This window comes from Aphidius gifuensis, linkage group LG3 (genome assembly GCF_014905175.1).
Source record: "Aphidius gifuensis isolate YNYX2018 linkage group LG3, ASM1490517v1, whole genome shotgun sequence".
Taxonomy (NCBI): Eukaryota; Metazoa; Arthropoda; class Insecta; order Hymenoptera; family Braconidae; genus Aphidius; species Aphidius gifuensis.
The window spans coordinates 19,210,263-19,232,996 of record NC_057790.1 but is presented as its reverse complement, the minus strand read 5'-3'; the positions used below and the strand labels follow the sequence as shown (position 1 = coordinate 19,232,996).

General features: G+C 25.1%; 6 protein-coding genes and 1 non-coding gene across 9 annotated transcripts in view; 4 read left to right on the top strand and 3 right to left on the bottom strand.

Annotated features, from left to right (window-relative positions):
- LOC122852477 (protein CBFA2T1) overlaps positions 1-14,096 on the bottom strand; it is a 28,735-nt gene extending 14,639 nt beyond the window's left edge. For both annotated transcript variants that reach the window (XM_044152313.1, XM_044152314.1), the window contains exon 1: positions 13,991-14,096. The gene's annotated coding sequence lies outside the window, so the exon portion shown is untranslated. The remainder of the gene's footprint in view (positions 1-13,990) is intronic.
- On the bottom strand, positions 8,194-10,081 carry LOC122852510 (kxDL motif-containing protein CG10681). Of its 2 annotated transcripts, none has more exons than XM_044152376.1 (4): positions 9,590-10,081; positions 9,299-9,498; positions 9,061-9,195; positions 8,194-8,405 (listed from the first exon to the last, which is right to left on the bottom strand). In XM_044152376.1, the coding sequence occupies exons 1-4, from the start codon at positions 9,757-9,759 to the stop codon at positions 8,281-8,283; spliced, it is 630 nt and encodes a 209-aa protein (XP_044008311.1). In that variant the 5' UTR covers positions 9,760-10,081; the 3' UTR covers positions 8,194-8,280. The 2 variants fall into 2 exon arrangements, with proteins under 2 accessions (XP_044008311.1, XP_044008312.1); XM_044152377.1 differs by having other exon boundaries at positions 8,296-8,489.
- LOC122852491 (putative ATPase N2B) lies at positions 10,237-13,069 on the top strand. Its single transcript, XM_044152340.1, has 7 exons — positions 10,237-10,501; positions 10,712-11,080; positions 11,148-11,333; positions 11,407-11,817; positions 11,906-12,046; positions 12,129-12,248; positions 12,329-13,069. The coding sequence occupies exons 2-7, from the start codon at positions 10,715-10,717 to the stop codon at positions 12,449-12,451; spliced, it is 1,347 nt and encodes a 448-aa protein (XP_044008275.1). The 5' UTR covers positions 10,237-10,501; positions 10,712-10,714; the 3' UTR covers positions 12,452-13,069.
- Positions 13,015-14,236, top strand: LOC122852502 (deoxyribose-phosphate aldolase). Its single transcript, XM_044152367.1, has 4 exons — positions 13,015-13,265; positions 13,339-13,474; positions 13,537-13,913; positions 14,001-14,236. The coding sequence occupies exons 1-4, from the start codon at positions 13,044-13,046 to the stop codon at positions 14,172-14,174; spliced, it is 909 nt and encodes a 302-aa protein (XP_044008302.1). The 5' UTR covers positions 13,015-13,043; the 3' UTR covers positions 14,175-14,236.
- A 363-nt stretch (positions 14,237-14,599) lies between these two features.
- LOC122852506 (40S ribosomal protein S4) lies at positions 14,600-16,653 on the top strand. The gene is made up of 5 exons (XM_044152370.1): positions 14,600-14,690; positions 15,173-15,431; positions 15,727-15,824; positions 15,902-16,203; positions 16,453-16,653. The coding sequence occupies exons 1-5, from the start codon at positions 14,688-14,690 to the stop codon at positions 16,574-16,576; spliced, it is 786 nt and encodes a 261-aa protein (XP_044008305.1). The 5' UTR covers positions 14,600-14,687; the 3' UTR covers positions 16,577-16,653.
- On the top strand, positions 15,489-15,627 carry LOC122853597. The gene has a single exon (XR_006373934.1). It is a non-coding gene; the product is annotated as a small nucleolar RNA SNORA16B/SNORA16A family (small nucleolar RNA).
- Positions 16,654-18,295: 1,642 nt separating the features above from the next.
- Positions 18,296-21,272, bottom strand: LOC122852516 (probable tubulin polyglutamylase TTLL2). The gene is made up of 7 exons (XM_044152384.1): positions 21,139-21,272; positions 20,132-20,364; positions 19,924-20,056; positions 19,569-19,845; positions 19,305-19,507; positions 18,656-19,233; positions 18,296-18,577 (listed from the first exon to the last, which is right to left on the bottom strand). Exons 1-7 carry the CDS (start codon positions 21,226-21,228, stop codon positions 18,457-18,459), a joined length of 1,635 nt encoding a protein of 544 aa, XP_044008319.1. The 5' UTR covers positions 21,229-21,272; the 3' UTR covers positions 18,296-18,456.
- Positions 21,273-22,734: the final 1,462 nt, after the last annotated feature.

The window sequence follows — 22,734 nt, the reverse complement described above, 5'->3', positions numbered from 1 at the left end:
TGTCTACTGTACACCGCGACTAGTACCACGAGAGACTATCGTTTGTCGCGGTTTCATTACAAAAATGTCACGCACAGTCACATCATTTCTGGACTATATATTTTTATATATATATATATAAATATCTATGTAGCATCATAGTAGTTAAATATCATATAGCTTTTTAAAATATACATACATATATATACAGTTACATGTATTAATAAAACGTCTTTCGCGTGCATTTCAATGTGGTTCATGTCAACCCTCCTACAACTTGTACAGTCCGCATATCCAACCTTCACCCTTCACAATGATATCCATTCGAAGAAATGATATCGTGCTTGTCCTCACTATGACGTTGATTCCAATCTTTTTTTTTTTTTTTCCATTATTTTTTATTTACAATTTATTATTTGCTATCGACTGTTTCAATAATTAAGTGACTTTTCATTTATTTCTTTTTGATCAATTCAATTCAATTCTATTTTTTTTTTTTCCATGAAACAATTTAATATATCAAATTTTTAAAAGACAGTGATTTTTAATTTTATAAAATGTCATTTGTTCATTTGTAAAATAGAGCTTTTTTGTCAGTAATTTAATTTGTTTTAATGTTTTTTTTTCTTTATAAATTGTATGATGATTTAAAAGAAAAAAAAAAAAAAAAAATCTTCAAGCAGACTTTGTAAAAAATATAAACATATTTATAAAGAAACACAAAAATAATAAAAAATATAGGGGATGAAAGAGTTTGAGTCGCGAGCAGAACTCTTGATTCTCTTTGAGAGTATACGGAAGCTGCCCACAACACCTGACTGACTCAAGCGGACGCGCATATATGGCAAGTCTGTCCGGTTGTGTGTTTGGTCCATCCCCTGTGGGCCTTTAGAAAATTCTATGTACCACGAACGTGAGGAGGAAAAGATTAATAATATAGAAAGGCCAATGCCAGAGGCTCTCTTCTCATTGCTTCTCTTCTGTTACTAACAGCTAATCGATATAGTACTTCGGTACAACACGCGTATATATTCACAATCAAATATATACCTATATAAAATCATTTTTATTTTTTTAAATATTATTATTTTTCTACCTTTATTCTATATACACTAACATCATATTCTAGTTTTTTTTTTTATATTTAATTTTTCTACCCTCTTTTTCATTTACAATTCATACAAAAAAAAATACGAACAGGTATTTAACTCCAATTACATCAAAAGGGGAATATCTCAATATGCAAAAATAAAAAATAAAAAAACTTCATTTGCAGTATTAAATTTAATTTATACTTAATTTTTAAAATTATATTTATTTTTAATTATTAAAATATTGATTTTATAAAATTAAAAATATATATTTTTTTAATATTTCTAAATAATTAAAAAACCAACTGGATAAAATAGTTTTGTATATTTTTTTTTCCACTATTTTCCAACCGAGAGAAAATATATATATATATATAATCAAAGTATAAATTGAAATTTCAAACAGGTTGTAGATTACAGTGCAGATTGACGAGTAGTTTGAGGCAAACGATTATCACTGAAATATTATGTGAAATCATGCAGCTGACGGTTTTCCAGGTTGAACATATACACACTCACATATACACCTGTATAAATACATACATAAAGAGTTCATTTCTGATGGACTCTCAACATAAAATTCCCCTTCTCTTTCTAACTTTCTTCATTCTGCGGATAAAACTTTTATTTAAAATTATTTCAGTATACATATATAATATTCAATAATAAAAAAAAAAAATAAAATAAAATACATTAATCCTATTCAATTTAAAATTTCATAATGTTTTGCCTGCAGCAAATACATCCCTTATCCAAAAACTTATCACTCAATTTTCATCTCACGACAACCATCAATAAATATATCTATATTTCATTTTGAATCTATTCTTCATTAAACCCACCCTCTTTTGTTGATGACAGTAGTTTCAATATATATATAGATATGTCTGTATTACCCTTCCTTCAACTTGTCACGCATTATTTTACTTAATTTTTTTTTTTATCTAAAAAGAGCAGCAATTTTCTCTATTCGTCGTTGTCATCGTCGTCGTCGTCATGTAACCGCTGCAAAGACAAGACAAACACGTCAACGTTTATACCTGACTTAAATAAATCATATATATATATATACAAACTCTGCACCCTCATAAACATACGCACACACAAACACACTATATATATAATATGTTATGTCAAAAGCTCTTCAACTTTGTGTAAATTGATTTTCGTATTATTCAACAGGATTCTGAAATTCACCACTAGAAATTCACTGACGTGTATGCCATATATTTTATTATATATACATAAATATTTTGTGTATGTGTATGTGCAGTGTGGAGGTATATATTTGATAAATATTTGTTTGTATATTGTTTATGATTATACTGGTTTATATATATATATATATATTTTGCGAGACCACGTTACCAGGATGACGGCCAACCATCCGGGCCTGTCACGTGCACGCGCCTTTTACCTCTTTCCTCGCAAAATTTCTCATTTACCTCATTCCAAACACTCTTTAATCTCCAATCAACACTCGAGAAAATTATTTCAAACAGTCAGCTCCATTCTTCATTGTTCTTATGAAAATTATTAACACTTGAAAAAACAAGTATATTTTGTTTTCCATTGGTGATATATAGAATATATTTTAATAATAATAAAAAAAAAATGAGTTATTTTTTTATTTTAATTTATCTTTAAGATGAATGAATATTTTTTTCTATTTTTTTTTTTTACTAATATTTATTTTAATACTATTGAATGATTTAACTCACCTGTTTTTTTTTTTTTTTTTTTTTCAAGTATGTTGTATTTTGTGTTTTTGAAATATTTTTTTAATTTTTTGCGGTCAGCACAAAATTAATTGTCAAGTCACGTTAAGTGTGTCTGATATTAAATGGGTTTTTTTTTTACTCTGTTTCACACCTGTCACATTTTATTGTCACATAACACATTTTTTTTTTTAAATGTATTTTTATTTTAATCGTAAATTATTTGGTAAAATAACATTATTTCAGTCACAATTTTTAGATGTTATTATTTTAAATAATTTATTTTATTTTTTGGTAAAAATGTCAAATGATTGTTTATTAAATTATTTATTTTATATCATACATAAAATTGAATGATTTATTTGTATGTATTACGTAGTTTATAAAGATGTTTATAATTTTTTTTAAATAATTTTATTTCAAATGGAATTTTATGATAATGCGTTGTGCATGAACGGCTGCCGGTGGCCGACTGAGCATCTAACCGATACGAAGGCCGAATTGAACATTGAACATGGTGATTCTGGTGGTGGTGGTGGACTTGTGGGTGTTTTTCAAATGAAGTGGGGAAGGAAAATAGAGGTGGTGTTTGCGGTATTTTTAAAGGAAGCTTCTCACCCACTTCACTCCCTTCTTTTATATATATACCTCTAATATTTTTATTTTACTTGTGGTAAACCCTAAATGTTTTTTAATCTATCTATCTGTATATATAATATATATATTAATGGATTGTACTTATTAAAAATATACACATTTTATAAAAATCAAAAAAGCTCAATAATCAATTTTTAATAATACAAGAAATATGTATTTTTTTCTTTTAAATTTTACATTTATTTCAATTAATTTCACATGTGGTTAAAATAATTATTGATAAATTAATAACAGCAAATTAATTTAAATAATTTTCTCCTTATTTATTTTTTACGATGGATGATATAAGTTTTGCCATACTAAAATATAAAAAGCATACATATTATATGTATACATATAAATAAAATAACAAATTTTTTTTTAGCATAGTAAAAAAAATATATTTAAACTATTTTGAAAAAAAAAAAAAAGAAAAAATATTTATTTATATCTATTATTGTAAAGTAAATTGTGTAGAGGTGTTTGTCCGTACAGTTATACGAACATTGTAAACGTTATTGTGTGTTTTTGACGCGTCGATATATTTTCATGAAGAAAAGCTCTGCCGATGAAGCTGAGAAATAGCTTCTCGCGTTCAGTCCTCTTTGGTCTTTCTTTCTCTTTCTTATTCTTCTCATTCTCTTTATCATTTTCTACCAACTATTTTCCTCTTCAGCCAACACGTCACACACTGTTGTCACCATTTCGCGCCTTTACTTTGCCACCACCTGCAAATGAAATCTTCAAGCTATGCCCTAATTGCACAAATATATATATATTTAAAATGAAATTCCTTATTATAAACATTGCAAACACATACACATATATATACTTACTTGTTTTTTTATTTATATTTTTTATTTGATGGACAAATCTTGAGCTTTTTTTTTTCGACATATAAAATATAGAAAAAATATAAAAAATAAATAAATAATATATGTTGAAATCGAATTCACACATCCGCGTAATTCAAGAGGTGTAGGTACATGTGGGTGACAGGAGCGTGACAAAGTGCTAATAATACGTGTATAATAGGCACGTTCACTCGCGTCTCTTGTCCCTTTTCAATTTCATATATAGATATCTATATAATAGTTATAAATATATATATTGAGAAACCAACGTGACTCTTGGATAATTCTCACGTTTTTTCTAAATATAAAAAATCTATAAACCAAAGAAAAAGACAATTGTCTAATAATAAATAATAAAATATAAACATTCTTTCAAATTTCATCATAAAAAATATTCAAAATTATCAATAGGTATATAATACTAATAATGTTTTTTTTCAGTATATAATATTCATAAATGAAAAATTGAAAAGTTAAATAAATTTATTATAATTTTTTTTTATTTTTTGTTAAATAAATACACCTGTTATATCTGTTCAAAATTATTTCGATCAATTACACAAGTGAACCCGCATTATGCCAAATAATTGAGGCCAATTGTGTTTGATAATAAAACCATTAAATATTAAATTTTTTTTTTTTTTTAAATAAATTAATAAATAAGATTTTAAGTATATATTTTTAATATATTAATAGTCATTGGACGGGAACATGTCATTATCATGATGTTGATGATGATCATCATTAATCCCGTATTGTTTTCAAAGGTACAGTACACCTGAAGGGAGGACGTATTGTGTACATATAGAAATCAGTTATATAGAGTGAGAAATTTTGTTGTTTGAAAGGGATGAACCACCAGAATCATATCGAACGTCAATTGCACGATACAGAGATCGATTAAATTTTGCGGTGTTAAACGTGTGGTCCCGTGTAATTTACGACTTATAACATCCATATATTAAATATAAATATTAAAAACATACATGTTATTTGTAAATCAAAATATATTTCTATATATTTTCAATTTAATTTTTTTTTTTTTATTTTTTTAAAAATAATTTTTGCACTTGTCGAAAATTATAGGGATGCTTGGAAGTGACGTAGATCGAACTGGTGATCCGGATTTACCGGAGATGATATAAAAGGTTTTTTAAATATATATATATATATTAAGTGCTTAGAGGCATGTCAATAACAGGAAGTGGTGTAGATGCCAATACCATGAAATCACCTTCACCAAAGAGTAGTGTGAGAGAACCAATGAGTGGTAAAAGAAGGGGGTGAATTTAAAATGATATCATTATAGTTATAACATTGAGGGTGCTTATTTGTAAATAAAAAAGAAAAAAAAATGATTTAATTACATTAATTAAATACAAGAGATATATTACAGGAAGTTAATTATCATCTTAAATTTTTTATTTAAGATTTAAATAAAAAATAACGTGTAGAATTTTTGCTTTTATATATATATTTTTTTTCTGCTAAAAATAGAGGGGTTCCATACGAATAACGTGTCAACTTCAGGAATCACTTGTGTTGCCAATTGCATGTGGCCTGACTCTCAGCATCCACACGTCATTTGCACCAAAAACTTTTAGCTCTTATCAAAGGCATTTAATATATAAATTTAAAAATAAAATAATAAATTAGTGGTACAATTTTATTTTATTTTTATAATTATATTGTTAGGCTGATTATTAATTTTATTTTAATGATAGTTTTTCTTGTTTTTTTTTTTTAACTGGTCATTTATTACCGTATGCTATTTATTTTTGAGGATGAATGGAGTTATGTGTGTAGAGGGTGGTCTCTGATTTGCAGCAGCTGGTGACGAAAATTATTCCAGATGAAAGAGGAAGCCAACCAGCTTTAAAATATATACGGAAGTAAATCTATCGTATATATATATATATATCGTGTACCTGAAAATGTCAACAGAAAAGGCATGTGTTTGTGATGGAGAAAAAAAAAGAAAAAACTATTTGTAGAAAAGACAAAAAAGACGACAAAATTATGTGAGGAAGTCTACTCATCGGGTCTTTATAAACTGGTGGCAATGATAAGATGAAACCACAGCTGTTTCCGTGTTTTGTTCATTGTTTATCTTTATGAATTAATTTTTTTTTGTCTTTTATACATGCAAATTTTTTTAATTTTGATTTTAAAAAAAAAGCATGAAAATGTAAAATTAATATAGAAATAATTGATTATTATCGCGTATATATATTTTCATATTTTTTTTATTTCGGAAATTAAAATTTTTCTAGAAAGAAAAAAGCACAGTTGCAGAGCAACTGTTCAAGTTTTTTTTATTTTAAATTTATCTTTTTGCCTCAACGTAATGGACTCTATTATTATATTATTCCAATTTTATCTCCAAACTGAAATAAGCACGACTATTATTTATCAAGATTATTTATTTCTCACCATAAAAAAAATTTAAAAGTGTGACAAAAAATTAAATCTGCGTTTCAATAAATTTAAAATAGCATTTGTGCTTTATATATATATTATGTTTTTTTTTTTTTTTGAAAATAAAAAATCTACTTAATTTTTATATAAAAAAACAGGAAATATATACTAAAAGAATTTTATAAATAAAAATTAATAAATTAAAATGTTAAAAAAATATTTAAATTTATATTAATTAACTAAATTATCTACTTATATTATTGGTATGAAAAAATAAATATTGAACAAAATACAGTGACCCTATCATCAAGAACCAGAGCATGACTGTAAAAATTTCAATACTGCTTTGATTATTTTTTCTCCTCAATAACAGAAGGCCCTTCAAATATGAATCTTATATTTTCTTATTTTTTTATTATAAATTCCAAACCATTTCTACTTATTTTTCTTTCATAAAAATGTTTTTTTTTTTTTTTGTAGAATTCATGAGATAAGATAAATCATTATATTGTATTAATAAAAAAAAAAAAAAAAAGTTTACTGAATGAGTTGAATCAACTCTTTTTTCGTTCTGATGAAGATTGAAAAGATTTTGATTTCAGCCAAGCTACCAACAACTGGACAACATCCCCTTTCAGCAATGAGAGAGGAGAGGCCTGATGTCTGTCTGACTGCTTGCAGCATTAGTAATCTCAAATGAAATAAGCTGGCGGTACCAGCTTGAGTTATATGAGAATAAAAAATATAAAAAAGCCAGCAAAAGCAGCAAAAACAGAAAAAAAAAAAAAAACGAAATCATAAGAAAAGAAACGAAGCAGAAAAAAAAAAAAACTGGATGGATAGAAAACAGCTGAGGCACAGCTGGTTTCTGGCATCGCGACGGCTGGCGTCTTTCTTATGTACTCTATCGCGACTTCCGAGACGTCTTACACATTCAATATGTAACGCACGTGTGTTAATGTATATAAATTTATATATTATATTATATATATAACTACAAAATACGCGCACCAACATTGAGCGCAAGTACACACGTGGCACAGCTGTACTCGATTCGCAATTTTACCTTCTGGCACACGTGATGACGCTTTTTCTAAAACAATTTTATCCCTTTTTATATATTATTTCTTTTTTTTTTTTTTTTTTCTCTTGTCTGCTCTATTACCCCTCTCGACAGATTCATTAGAGCTATTTTTCATTTTATATATATTTTCAAATTTTAGAAAATTGCTAAAATTAGTAACCATATTTTATTCAATTCAATTAAACTATTTTTAAATTTATATATTTTTCACAACATGTGCGTTTTTATTTTTTTTTTACTTGAAATATATATTTTTTTTTTTTTTTATGTGTCGACATATTTTTTTTTAAAAAAACTTTTTTATAAATTTAGGATAAGGATTATTTACATTTATTTATGTAAATTATATTAATAACTAAAATATATATTTTAATTTACTTTTTTTTTTTTAATTTTCATATAAAATAGGCTTATATTATTTTTAGTAACCTTTCTTCTTATTAATAATTTCATTGTCTTAATTTATTATCATTGTTATTGATTGAATTTTAAGACACATGTTAGCCAGTGTCTGATGAAGAATCCACTTCGTTACTATTCTCGACGTTGCTGTCCGTTGATGAACTCTCGCTTTTCTTAATTATTCGTCTACGCAGCTTTTCAAATTGAAACTCCTCGAGTGGAACTGTACATCAACAACATCAATTATTTCTCAAATATTTCTCTTGGATAAATGAATATCAATCATATAATAACAAGCAAAACCAACCTAATAATAATATAGAAAATGAATAAAACAATATTATTGATTAATTATATCATAATATATAAAATAAAGAAAAAATTTGTATTTTTTTATCAGATGCTTATAGCGCGAATAAACAATTGTAATACAATATCGAAAATTTAAATTTAAATTGTTTAAATATTTAAACAATTGATATTATGACTTGTGCATTCAAATCCTGCTAACAATTTAATATTTTACATTTCATCATTCAATCAGCATTATCACAATCAATCAGTACCACAGATAACAATAAATTTATTTTTTACTAATCAAAAATATTCTAGTCATAGACTTTGCAATTAACTTGATAAATATATTTGAAATATTCACTTCCTAATTAGTGCAATTTTTTTTTTGATTAATATGATATTTATATATTTTATTTATAAAAAAAAAAACAAAAACAAAAACGTGATATCTTTTTTTTTGTCTTAAATATTTATATGACAATTTAAAATTTGATATATTATTTATTAATTTAAGATAAATTAATAAATTGAAAATACTAGAATGTGTTAATTAATTAACTATTTGAGGTCTGGTTGATTACCATCAGAGTCTGGGTCATCATTAACACCAGACACAGGTGCATTTGGTAATGGAACAATTTCTGGTTCAAGAGGTTTTGGTCCTTGGTCAATGTCTTCAACCAGTACTTCCTCAGCTAAACTACTCCTAACAGCTTCTATATTTATAAAATAAAAATATATTTAACATTACAAGACAACAATATTATTTATCTCATTTTTACTAATAATACTAAGATTTGTTTTTTTAAATTTACTTACCATTAAAGGCTTGTGGATATTGTTGATTAAGTTTATTTCTAACAATTCTTATTTTTTTAAATATATAATCCAGATCTTTTTTCATATCAATTAATAAAGCTGTGTGTTTTTTAAATTCAGCACCAGCTGATTTTAATCTATTTATTGACAATTGATTACAATTTGTCAACATTTCATTTGTTTTTTCAAATCTTTGTAGCCTAAAATTAAATATATATTTTTGTTATTAATTAATATAAAAAAAGTAAAAATTTGTATTGTTATTTATATATAAATATTGATAATAATTACATTTGTTTTTGTGCTCTAATCATTGATTCAACATCTTGTTGATCAACAATACCAGCAAGTCCTTGAATAAATACTTCTGGTGCAGTATAATTTTGAAAACACTCAAAACTACCAGCATCTGATGATGGTGTTCCTTGCACTTGTGCCATTCTCAAATCCAAGGAACTCATTATTATTTTGTTATTGTTTATTAAATTAATTTAATAAAAACAAAATAACAAAATTGTGTTTTATTTATTTCACTATTATCACTGATTTTTAAATAATTTGTTTATAATTTATCATTTTTATCAATAAATCGACCCTGGATTCAATGATTTATCATGACAATTTGATGATTCGGTTGTTATTATTGATTTTTAAAAATTCACAAATGTTAGTTGACATTTTCCAAGAAGTCACTCACGAACATGACAGATGGGTGAGCAAGACGCATGGGGAAAAGTGAGAGCGAGAGAAAAAATGTCGGCCATTTTGAGTACATCAACTGATAACAACAACAATATTATATATAAATAATTAATAAACAAAAAAAAAAACAAAAAATGGAGGCTGTAGAATCAACCGGTACTGCAGGGTTAAATAAAATTGGCGCGATTTTGTAAACAAAATTGAAAAAATATATAAAATAAACATATAATCACATGACTATACGTCAATAACAATTTAGCAATAAATAAATAATCTCAATGACTAATGATAAACTGTAATCTTATTAAATAATATTTATAAAAATTATTGAAAAAAAATATTATACAGTATTATATAAATGTAGAATGAATTTTAGACAGTGTTGAACTGTGTGTGGAATTACAAGGCATCAAAAATAAATCACCTTGACTTAAAAATAATTTCTAATCAACATTTTCATTTGCTTAAGTTTACACAGGTGTTGGTGTCATTGTTATCGAGGTAAGCATAATAATTTATAACACATATTTTCATTTAAATAATAATATTATTAATTTTTAATTTACTAAAAACACATTGAGTACCATGTGTAAGAGGTATTGATCTAGGAAATTTATTAGGTTAACTCAGCGTTAGAAAAAAATTTTCCAAATATTAAAAATATACTTATTTGTTATTAATATTTTTTATTTCTTTCTTTTAATTCACAAGGTCATGGCATGTTACTTAACAAAAAAATTAATAAATAATTATTTATTAAAAAGATCATTCCAAATAAATTTTATTTCAACATGTGATGCAAATGTTGACATGAAAAATATCAATAGTCCAATTGAAGTGTTAAAAAATAGAATAAAAAATGGACAACTTATTGAGGATGAATATCAAATGCGTGTTGTACAAAATTTACAAAATGTTTATGATGACATTAATGGATATAAACCAGAAAAACCAAGTTTTTTAAATAAATTAATTGGTAAAGAAAAAAAGAAAAAAAAACCACCAAAAGGTTTGTATTTGTATGGTGCTGTTGGTGGTGGAAAAACCATGTTGATGGATCTTTTTTATGATTGTTGTAAGGTAAATTTATTATGATTATTTTAATAATAATATGAATAAATAATTAACTGATATTTTTTGATTACAGATTGAGAAAAAGGAACGTGTACATTTTCATTCATTTATGCTAGATGTACATAGTAAAATTCATCAAGTTAAAAAAACAATAAAACGTGATTATAGTAGTACAAAACTTCAGCCATTTGATCCAATACCACCAGTTGCTGATATGATTATTGAAAAATCATGGCTATTATGTTTTGATGAATTTCAGGCAAGACAAAAATAAATTTATAAAAAAATCATAATGAATTAAAAACATTAAGTTTAATATTTAATAATCACAGGTAACTGATGTTGCTGATGCAATGATATTAAAACGACTATTTACTGAATTATTTAATCGTGGAATTATTGTTGTTGCAACAAGTAATAGAGCTCCTGATGATTTATACAAAAGTGGATTACAAAGAGGAAATTTTATTCCATTTATACAAGTGCTAAAAGATTATTGTTCAGTTGTATCACTTGATTCAGGAATTGATTATAGATTAAAAATTGGACAAGGTAAAAATCGTTGTTATTTTATCAAAGGACAAGATCCAGATGATTCAGTTGATACAATATTTAAATATTTATGTTCAATGGAAAATGATACTATTAGACCAAAAACATTAACAATTAAAGGACGAAATGTATCATTTAATAAAACTTGTGGACAAGTTATTGATGCAACATTTCAAGAACTTTGTGACAGAGTAAGTTATTGATAAATATTATGATAAATCAATTTATTATAAATTTATAAATAATAATTTATCATTTTTTTTTGTTTTTATTATCAAGCCACTTGGTGCAAGTGATTACCTCGAAATGTCACAAGCATTTCATACAATTATTATAAGAGATGTGCCACAACTTAATTTACGATTAAAGTCACAAGCAAGAAGATTCATAACACTTATTGATACATTGTATGATAACAAAGTAAGATATTTTATCATGAAAAATAGACATGTGTTTAATTTTTATAAATAAATATTTCAATTAATTGTTACTTGTTTTTTAGGTAAGAGTTGTTATATCAGCAGTTGGTCCATTCAATAAATTATTTATTGCTGAAGGTGATTCTGAATACACTGATGAAAAAAGAATGCTCATGGATGATTTAGCCATTTGTCATGGTTCAGTTAGTATCACTATATACTTAATATTTTAACCAGCATATTTATATTTATTAAATTAATAATTTAACAAAATATTTTTTAGGATAATCATAATTCCAATATATTCACTGGTGAAGAAGAATTATTTGCATTTGATAGAACTGTTTCACGTCTATCTGAGATGCAAACTAAAGAATATTGGGATCAATGGGAACATCACAGATAATAATTATCAACTTTAGAATGGAAAATTAATTTAAATTAATACATACGTAGTAAAAACCACCTCGAAAGTCTTTTTTTTTTTTTTTTTGGTATTTTTTGTATTTATACAAAAAACGAAAAACAAGATTATAATTTATATTATTTATTTGAAATTGTGATGAAATATTTATCATGATTATTGATGATTTACTTAAATATAATATTTATCACGATTTTTATTTTTTGAGTTAATTATTTACAATATTATTTTGTTTATATTAAATTTATTTCAAGGAAATATTTTATGATATCTATTACTAGTTGCATCACTTTGATTCACTGACAAATTTAATTGACTAACGACGTATTTATTACGTCACATTAATGATACACACTGAGGAGAAAAAAAGAAGGAAAAAAAAAAAAAACTAATTCCATCAATTTATAATGAGCATAAAAATAATTTGAATTTTGTTGTTGTTTATTTTTTATCTTGATTAATAATTATTATTATTAAAAAATAAACTCAACGATATAAAAATACATGTAGCTGTAAAAACAATTTGATAAGTGTGTTAGAGTTGAGATAACAGATAAAAAAAAAAAATTAAAAAATGGAGAAACAAAGTAGAGTTTACAGCCACCCAGAAGTTGATAAAACAATAAAAATAAGTGATGATTTAATAGAAGAAAAAATTAAAATAATTAAAAATAAAGCTAATAAACTTCCGGACAATGAAAGAGAAATTATTTTACGTAAATCGATTGGTCACATTGATTTAACCTCATTGAATCTTGATGATACAACTGAGACTATTGAAAAACTCTGCTCAAAGGTCAATAATAATTAAAATATTTTTAAAAAACTACTTATTTATATAACAGTAATTTAATAAATAATTATTGCAGGCTATTAATCCTTTAAATTTGGAAGAACGATCAGATAATATTCATACAGCAGCTGTTTGTGTTTATCCAGCTCGAGCAACAGATGCTATTAATTTTTTGATAAATAAAAATGCAACTTATCTTCCAGTAGCAAGTGGTAAGTAATTTAAATAAAATAAAATAAAATAAATACTAAAGATGTTTATTATTTTTGGACAGTTGCTGGTGATTTTCCAGCTGGAAAATTGCCGTTTGATGAACGTCTTCAAGAAGTCATTGATGTCGTTGCAATGGGTGTTCAAGAAATTGATATTGTTATTGATAGATCATTAGTTTTAAATGAAGATTGGGATACTTTATTCAAGGAAATATCAGAAATGAAAAAAGCATGTGGCAACAAGTGCCTAAAGACAATATTATCAACAGGTGATTTGCCTAGTTTGGAGCATGTTTATCATGCAGCCATGGTTGCAATGCAAGCTGGTTCTGATTTTATAAAAACTTCAACTGGCAAAGAGACTGTTAATGCAACATTACCAGTTGGTATTGTCATGTCAAGTGCAATTAAAATATACGAAAAAAATACTGGACGCAAGGTAACAACAAGACTTGTTTGTTTAAAAATATTATTAACATTAAACAACAACACATTGATAATAAAAAAATGACTTACCCTTGAACAGGTTGGATTCAAAGCTGCTGGTGGCATCAAAACAGCTAATCAAGTTGTTGAATGGATGATTCTTGTTGAATCAGAGTTAGGTCATGATCATTTGGACAACACCAACTTGTTCAGAGTTGGAGCATCAAGTCTTCTTGATGATATTGTTGAAAATATTTCTCTCAAAAAAATGTAAAACACACACAAAATATTTTCACAACACATTTTATAATGATCACTATTATTTTTCAACATTGTAACACTTTTTAACACTTTTTTTATCACTTTATTATAAACAATAAAAAATTGATTATAAATAAATTAATTTTTATTCATTTTTCTTTCAAATTTAGCGCTTGTTAAATGTGATTGTCGTGGTATTTCATAGATGGACATCAACCGATAACAATATTAATACAATTTTCAATGAACTATTAATAATTTACACTTTATTTAATTAATATTTACTAAAATAAATGTTATTAATATTTGCAATAACAAATTACACTTCAACTTTGTTCTTCGACTTCAATTGTTTTTTTTTTTTTTTTTTTCAGTGGCTTACCATTGGTCGGTTGGTGGAGATTTTAAAATGGCTGCCAAGATGATCGTTAGTTTTTTTTTTTTTCCGTGATTGAGGAGGGGGATACGAGCGAGCTAACCATCATAACTTCGAGTCTTCGATTTTAGACCTCTTTCATTTTCAACCATGGTAAGCGAGATCACAGTTTTTCTTTGAGAAATATCTATTCGAATCAAATAAAAAGGATTATTAATTAGTTAATTGTTTTTGTGAAAATTGATGTGGAATAAATAAAGTGCCCGAAATTACGTGTATTTTGTGATAAATTAATCAAATTGTTTATCAAAAATTTGATTAATCTTAGCGTGTTGTACGCGTTGCGAGCGTGTTTTTGGCATTTATGCAATTGTATTAATAATAACTAATAAAATTATAAAAATAATTATAAACAAGTTTAAACTTTTATAATAATTAATAATTATTTTTATAAAAAACATTAGCTAATTAAATAATAATAATTTTTTTATTAAAATTTCACTTAAAAAGTTATCTCTAAAATATAACCTAAGATTTTTTTTTTTTTCTTTTTTTTTATATTTATTTTCTGGTATTAATTTTCTGTTAATTTATTAAACACGTGTATTGATATTAATTTATTTAATTTTTTACAGGCCCGTGGTCCAAAAAAGCATTTGAAGCGTCTTAATGCTCCCAAAGCATGGATGTTGGACAAATTGGGTGGAGTTTATGCTCCACGTCCATCAACTGGTCCACACAAGCTCCGTGAGTGCTTGCCACTCGTTATCTTCCTTCGTAATAGATTGAAGTATGCTTTGACTAACTGTGAAGTCACCAAGATTGTTATGCAAAGACTTATCAAAGTCGATGGCAAAGTTCGCACAGATCCAAACTATCCAGCTGGATTCATGGGTACGTTATCAATTCCATTATTTTTTTTCTATCATCATCATCATCATCATAATTTATTTATGGCCTTTTCGAAGCTACAACTATGCTAAATTATCCAAATTTTTGTAGTCAAATTTAGGCCAATAATAAAATGTCCATCTTTATGGTCACTGATTGAATTTGTATTCTCTCCGTATTACCCAAGAAGGAAACAAAATTATTATCATTATTATCTTGATATGTTCATGTTATAATTTATTTTTTATTTTTTTCTGTAATTCTTTTATTAATTTAATTTGTTATTTTTTTTATTCAGATGTTGTAAGCATTGAAAAAACTGGTGAAAACTTCCGTTTGGTCTATGATGTTAAAGGTAGATTCACCATTCACCGTATCACCGCTGAAGAAGCTAAGGTAAACTAAATTACAAATAAATAAAACTAATAAAAAACTACAAGATAATGTAAATAATATAAATTTTCTTTTTGCAGTATAAACTCTGCAAGGTCAGACGTGTCCAAACTGGACCAAAAGGTATTCCATTCTTGGTTACCCATGACGGTAAAACTTTGAGATACCCTGATCCAGTTATCAAGGTTAATGACACCATTCAACTTGAAATTGCAACCAATAAAATTTTGGATTCAATCAAATTTGAGCCTGGTAACTTGTGCATGATTACTGGAGGAAGGAATTTGGGACGTGTTGGTTCTATTGTTACACGAGAACGTCATCCAGGATCATTTGACATCTGTCATATCAAAGATTCTCAAGGACACACATTTGCCACCAGGTAACTAAATATTTTCCAAAAGTACATTTGTTTCATTGGCAATTCGAAGCTGGTGTAGATAAATATTAATTTGCATCAGTCAAAAATTAGCCAAAATTAAATATACTCTTCTATAAGGTCACTGATTGACCATGTGGTCTTTACAGTACTACCCAAGAAGCGAACAATTTAATCAATATATAAATATTAATTTTTTTATTACAAACACATTTACTAATACATTGTTTATTTATTTATTTTTTTTTCAAGAATGAACAACGTGTTCATCATTGGTAAAGGTACCAAGGCATACGTCAGTTTACCAAGAGGCAAGGGAGTCAAGCTCTCAATCGCTGAAGAACGTGACAAAAGACTTGCATCAAAAGGAAACTAATTTTTAATATCATCATATAAAAATATTAATAAAAAAAAGAAAAAAAAAACAATAAATTTAATTTGTTGTTAATTTTATATTGTTCATTACTACTTTCATTGCATCCATTATTTCCCAAATATTTTTAGATAATTTTCTAATATATAATTCATATAATATATTCCATTATTTAAATAAAATAATACAAATTAATTTTTTTTGATATAAAAATAATAGTAAATTTGATCAAATCAATTTTTTTTTTTGTTTATTTTTTTGCATTATTATATTGACAATGCTTCAAGCAACAAAGCCAACAATATTTATGTAATTTGATTTATTCAGTGGAATTGTCTTAAATTTTTCTTGGTATTTATTGACTCAACTTTATTCGATTGACGACTTTTATTTAATTATTTAAATAAACAATTTTTTCTTGTAAACATTTTAATGTTTTTTTTTTTATTGGTTAGTTATTGATGTGCAAAGAAAATTCATGAGGACAACAACAATTTTCATTTGACAATTTCAATCATTCATTCATATTTATTCAAAATTATTTATAAAAATATAATATGTCAAATTATTATTAACAATTATTTATTTATAATAATAGTTTTATTATTATTATTATTTCTGTTTTATCATCGAGTTTTTCATGAAAGTTTCTTTACCATCAATAGCGACCTCTGCTGGCAACTTGGTACATCGTCAGTATCTCGGTGAAGATAGAACGAATACGTAGTCTCCGCAGTGCCGCGAATGTTAATTGAATTTTACCTTTATTTTTTATCGAATTTAATTGTAAATTAGTGATATTATTGTTTATTAAACTCGCGGCTATCGATTGATTATAATTTCATTGTCCGGTTTTACTTTTTACTCGAAATATGAGCAAATATTGTCTCGGTAAAAAAAGACGCTCACAAAATGGCCTTGTTCGGTATTGTTTTTTGAAAAAAAAAGAATTTTTGATTGGTTTTATCGGATATAAATGAATAAAAAAAAACGTAAATTATTGTAATTAATGATAAAAAAAGTGTTCGATAATTTTACATTAATTATTATTTTATTTTTACCAAAAAAATACCTCGGAGGGTCGTGAAAATTATCAAAAATTTTAGAGTAAAAATAAACATCAAATAAATAAATAAACAATATAAATAATACTAATATCCATATTGTTAATTTATTTCATTAATTATTCAAAGTTTTCATAGTTTTTTTAAATTAATTTGTTAAATATTTTATATCGGAGTATGTGAAACATTATATATAAATTATTATTTCGCGAAAAAAAAAAAAACAAGACTACATAAAGTTAATTCTTAGAAAATGACGTCATGTGTGCACACGACGCTCGACCAATCACATTGCCGCAGGTCAGCATCCGACCAATAACATTGCCGGAGGTCAGCAACTGCTCGAGGTAAAAAAAAAAACCAAAATTATTTCCAAGAATTTCATTGAAATATTATTGATTTTTTTTTTCTGAGAATTTTTTTTCGTGATTTTTTTATAAAATAATTCACATCTATCTTTTTATATTACTCAATTTTATTTATTCTTGTTTTTTATTATTTTTTTAATTTTCATTTTTTTTATTTTAAACTAATTATTTTTTTTTTTATTATTTATTTATTGTTTTAAATTATTTATTTATTTTTATTATTTATTTTATTTTATTTTTTTTATTATTTATTCAATTAAATATTATTATTTTTATAGCACCCTGATAACAACATCATTGTATTACATTTATAATTAATATTTATTTTTTTATCCAATAATAATTTACAATATTTTAAAAATACTTTATATAAGAGCAATATAAGCCCGCGAACACAAATAATTTTTTTTTTTTCAAGAACACCACAAGGTTTAATGTACAATTATTATCGTCACTTTTCGGGTAGCCATATTTCAGTATTTAATTCTAATTCTTTGGTGAATAATTCGTTACATTTTTCATCTCCGTCTTTACCAAATTTTTGATAAATATCTTTGGCGGCTTTGATGAATCTAAAAATGCAAAAAAAAAAAAAAATGAATTAATCAAGTAATATTCATAAAAAAAATATATAATTTAATAGTCATTACTTTTGTATATCCAAAACACTATTTTTGATTTCTTTTTCAATGGCTTTTGGCTCATCAGAATTCCATCTGTATTCAATTTCAATATTTTCAATAGTTTTTTGTTCAATAAATGGATAAATACGAATCCAACCACCTTCTTTAGTTTTTGGATTATTCCAGTCTCTTCCATTGTCCCAAATAAGTCCACCAGATGATTGATCATGTTTATTATTACCTTTAAAACCTTTACGTATATTTTTTTCAATACACAATGTATCAAATTTTGTATATGACCTAGAGCACAAATTATCTTGTGTTAATTGTGGTACAATTTTATTTGTACAAACATTAACAAATGTTACTGCATCTTGTCCAACTTTATTATGTCGTTTTGATGATCTTGATTGATAATATTTTGATGTACAATAATCATCAACACAATTATCAACAACTGGACTTGATGCTGACCATATTTTAAATAATGAAAGACCAGTATTACAAACAGGAAGACCCAAAAGATCAAATAAATCATGAAGTAATGGTTTTTTAACTTCTATATCAACTTCACAATTATTTCCAAGAGCTGGACTTACATTAACCTGTTGATATTAATTTTTATTTAGCTTATTTTATATATTATATTTTTTATTTATATATACAAAATAAATACCTCAAGTAGCCAAGGTTTAAGATTAGCATCAACTAAAACATCAAAACCAAAAAATTCAAAACAATTTGATGATTTTGGTATTCCAGATATTTGACTTAATATTGTTAAATTTATTAAACTAGCAATACGTTGCCAAAGAAACCAATCATTAAAACCTGATTGATCCATGTATCTTCTGAGTTGACGAAAACTCCATTTTGAACCTGTTGAAATTGATTTTAACAATAAATTATTGTATATTTTTTTTTTATTTAAATTTATTACCTGCTCCAATTCGTTCTTTTTTTTTTGAATAACCAGGTCCAAGTTTATTTAAAGCAAAATTTGTTAAATGACGAAATGGATCATCAATATTATCAAGTGTAAATTTTTCAGTTGCAAATCTAGCAATACCTTCTTTATATAAATAAATAGTTAATGGTCTATATGAAGGAACACAAACATAAAGTCTTAAATCAAATTTGTATCCACCAATTAGTAAAGGTTTTTCAATATATTTTTGTACAACAGCTGCACTGTCATATGTTAAATCACTTAATTTCTATGAAACAATAATTATTTTTTGATAAAAAAAAACTATTCTCGACATTATTATTCAATTGATAAAATTTTAAATTACCCTAAAAAGAAAAATTCCTCGTCCTTGACTTTGTCCAACTGGTTTACATATCCATATCATGTCATCTTTTTCAAATCTACTACAATCAGCAGCAAGTTTTGTATACTCTGATGGTAAATTATAGCCTGGAGGACTTTTATAATTATAAATTAATATTTAAGCTTCCAAGGTAATAAATTCTAGATGATAATAAATGTTTGATTGATACCTGATGTCATAGATAGATCCATAAATTTGACGCATACATTTTAAATGTCTAACGAGATTATCTTTTCTACATATTGAACTTCCTTTTGGTATTCTATTTATAAATTGCCAAGGTAATGAACTTTTGTAATGAGATGTAGGAAATCCACCGGATTTCCACCATAAATTCCAACGATCCTTGAAGGCATTGTTATTATCACCGGTGTATTCTCTCCAGCCTCGCTCTGTACATACCTAAATAAATATATATTAAAATTATTAAACATTCATAAATAATATTCTATTTTTTTTTCAATTTAATGTCCTTGATTATTATCGTGTCATTAGAATGTTAAGCATCTTTAAATAATAATGTTGCTCTAAAAATAACTATATCAATTTTTTTTTTTTTTTTTTTTTGAGACAATGTTTTCATTAGCTATTTAATTAAATCGACAAACTATGTATTGTATTTGCACACGGTAGCCTACTTATTTGTATATATGTGAGGTTGTATTTATCTATACTCCCTTTAATTTATTATTTTTTTTTCTCATATATATTTGGGCAATTTTAACGAGAAATTTAAAACTTAACAACCTTGAGATACAATGCCAAATAATAGACATCTAATTTAATCTTGTATTTTTTTTTTATCGTGTATATATTCAATCAAGTATTTTAAATAACATGAAACAATTTTGTTATCATATTCTATTTTTAGTTAATTGCAATAAAAGCTTGTAGATTTTTTTATTTAGTTGGTTAAAAATTAAATTTTTTTATCTCTATTAATAGTGTCATCAATAGAAATAGCTAGAATTTTTAAAATAATTTTATTTGGCACTTTTAAATATTGAAAAATTTAATTTTATAATTTGTCCCAGCGTTTTAATAATTAAACATGAAAAATCAAACGTGGAAAATTTTCTATTTTTATATAATTAGCAACCCTTCAATAATTTTTTGATTACAATTGCTATTTTTTCATTTCTAAAATTTATAAAATCATAATGTTTATATTTATACCTGAACAAGTAAATGAGGGCCACCACCATTGTCGTTAACTCTGAAGACAAATGGTCCATTGACACAATCATCCATGCTGTATTTATTCATCCATTCAATTTTAAATTTCAGCAACAGCTCGTAAAAAGCTCAGTTAAAAATTAAATTAAACTCCCCTGAAATTTCAAGTCATTTTTAAATTTCAACACAAAATAAAATATAAAAATAAATCACGCTTTTAATTAATGACAAATTGTATTAAAATTATAAATGCACCATGAAGCTAAATTTTATCCTTTTTTAGCTTGTTAAAAATACAATATAATCACGCAAACAATCAACTCAATTAAACACGTATTGATATTTTAATACTCATATATAAATAGAACATATAAATCAAGTTTCAAAGTTCATTAAAACTAAATAACTACAGTTTATTAATTTCAATAATTCAAATATAAAAATACATAAAAATATTATTATAAATAGCAAAACAAAAAAAAAAATAAAAATTGAATTTTAAAAAGTAAAAGTGTAAAGTTTGCGTGACTATTCTCAGTGATTTATTTTCTTTAAAATGCGTGTGAATAAATTTTTTTTTTATCTCCGTAAAATGGACACTTGTAGCTCGTTCAAATAAACAATAAATAAAAATTTTCCAAATATTAATTTTGAATATTTAAAATGATCTTGACTTATAGAAAAAATAAAAATAAATAAATAAAATTTTTTAACTGTATTAAAATATCGATAAACATAAACAATATAAAATACACAAATTTATAAACATATATATATGACTTTGATAAAGCAATAAATGTATTAAAAATATTATTTACAAATAAAAATATATATATTTATATAATCGAGTGTATAAATAAAAGGGATCAATGTCCTTTGTTTTTATATTCGTGCTATTTTCAACTGCCAACCAATAAAGTCGTAAAACCTTTTAAAAACTTTTATATACTCACAAAAAAATTCAATTTTATATTATTACATATTTATAATAATCAATAATTGACTGTATATAAATTTCACTTATACACGAAAATAATAATCAAAATTAACTATCAATATTTTATTTATATTTATTTTCATTTATATTATTTTTTTTAGTTTAAATTAAAGCAACTGAAATTTTAGAATCTTGTACACGCGAAACTAGACATACTCAATATTATAAAAATCCTTCAATTTTATATTGTTACTGAATAGCATAGCTTCATGTTTCTATAGACACGCAATATACAATCCCTCCAACTTAACCACCACAAACTTCAATGCAAAACTACCTTCGATTTTCTCCACATGTTTTTAACTTTTTGTTATAATTTAAATTATATATTTCAATAATAAAATCATCATAGTATATAGCTATTTAATTTTTTATATTTTTAAATTTAAAAAATCATGAAATTTTTGGGAATATATATTTTTTTTATAAATATTAAGTTATTTTTTTAAATTTTGAAATAGCTATTTACGACATTGTGTTGCGCTTTCTTTGATACAAACTGATAGAGAAGGAGAAATTTTTCTTTTTCTTGTTTGTCTAAAAAAAAAAAAAAATGAATGGGTGCTTAACAGACACGAAAGCATTGAGCTTGCATGATC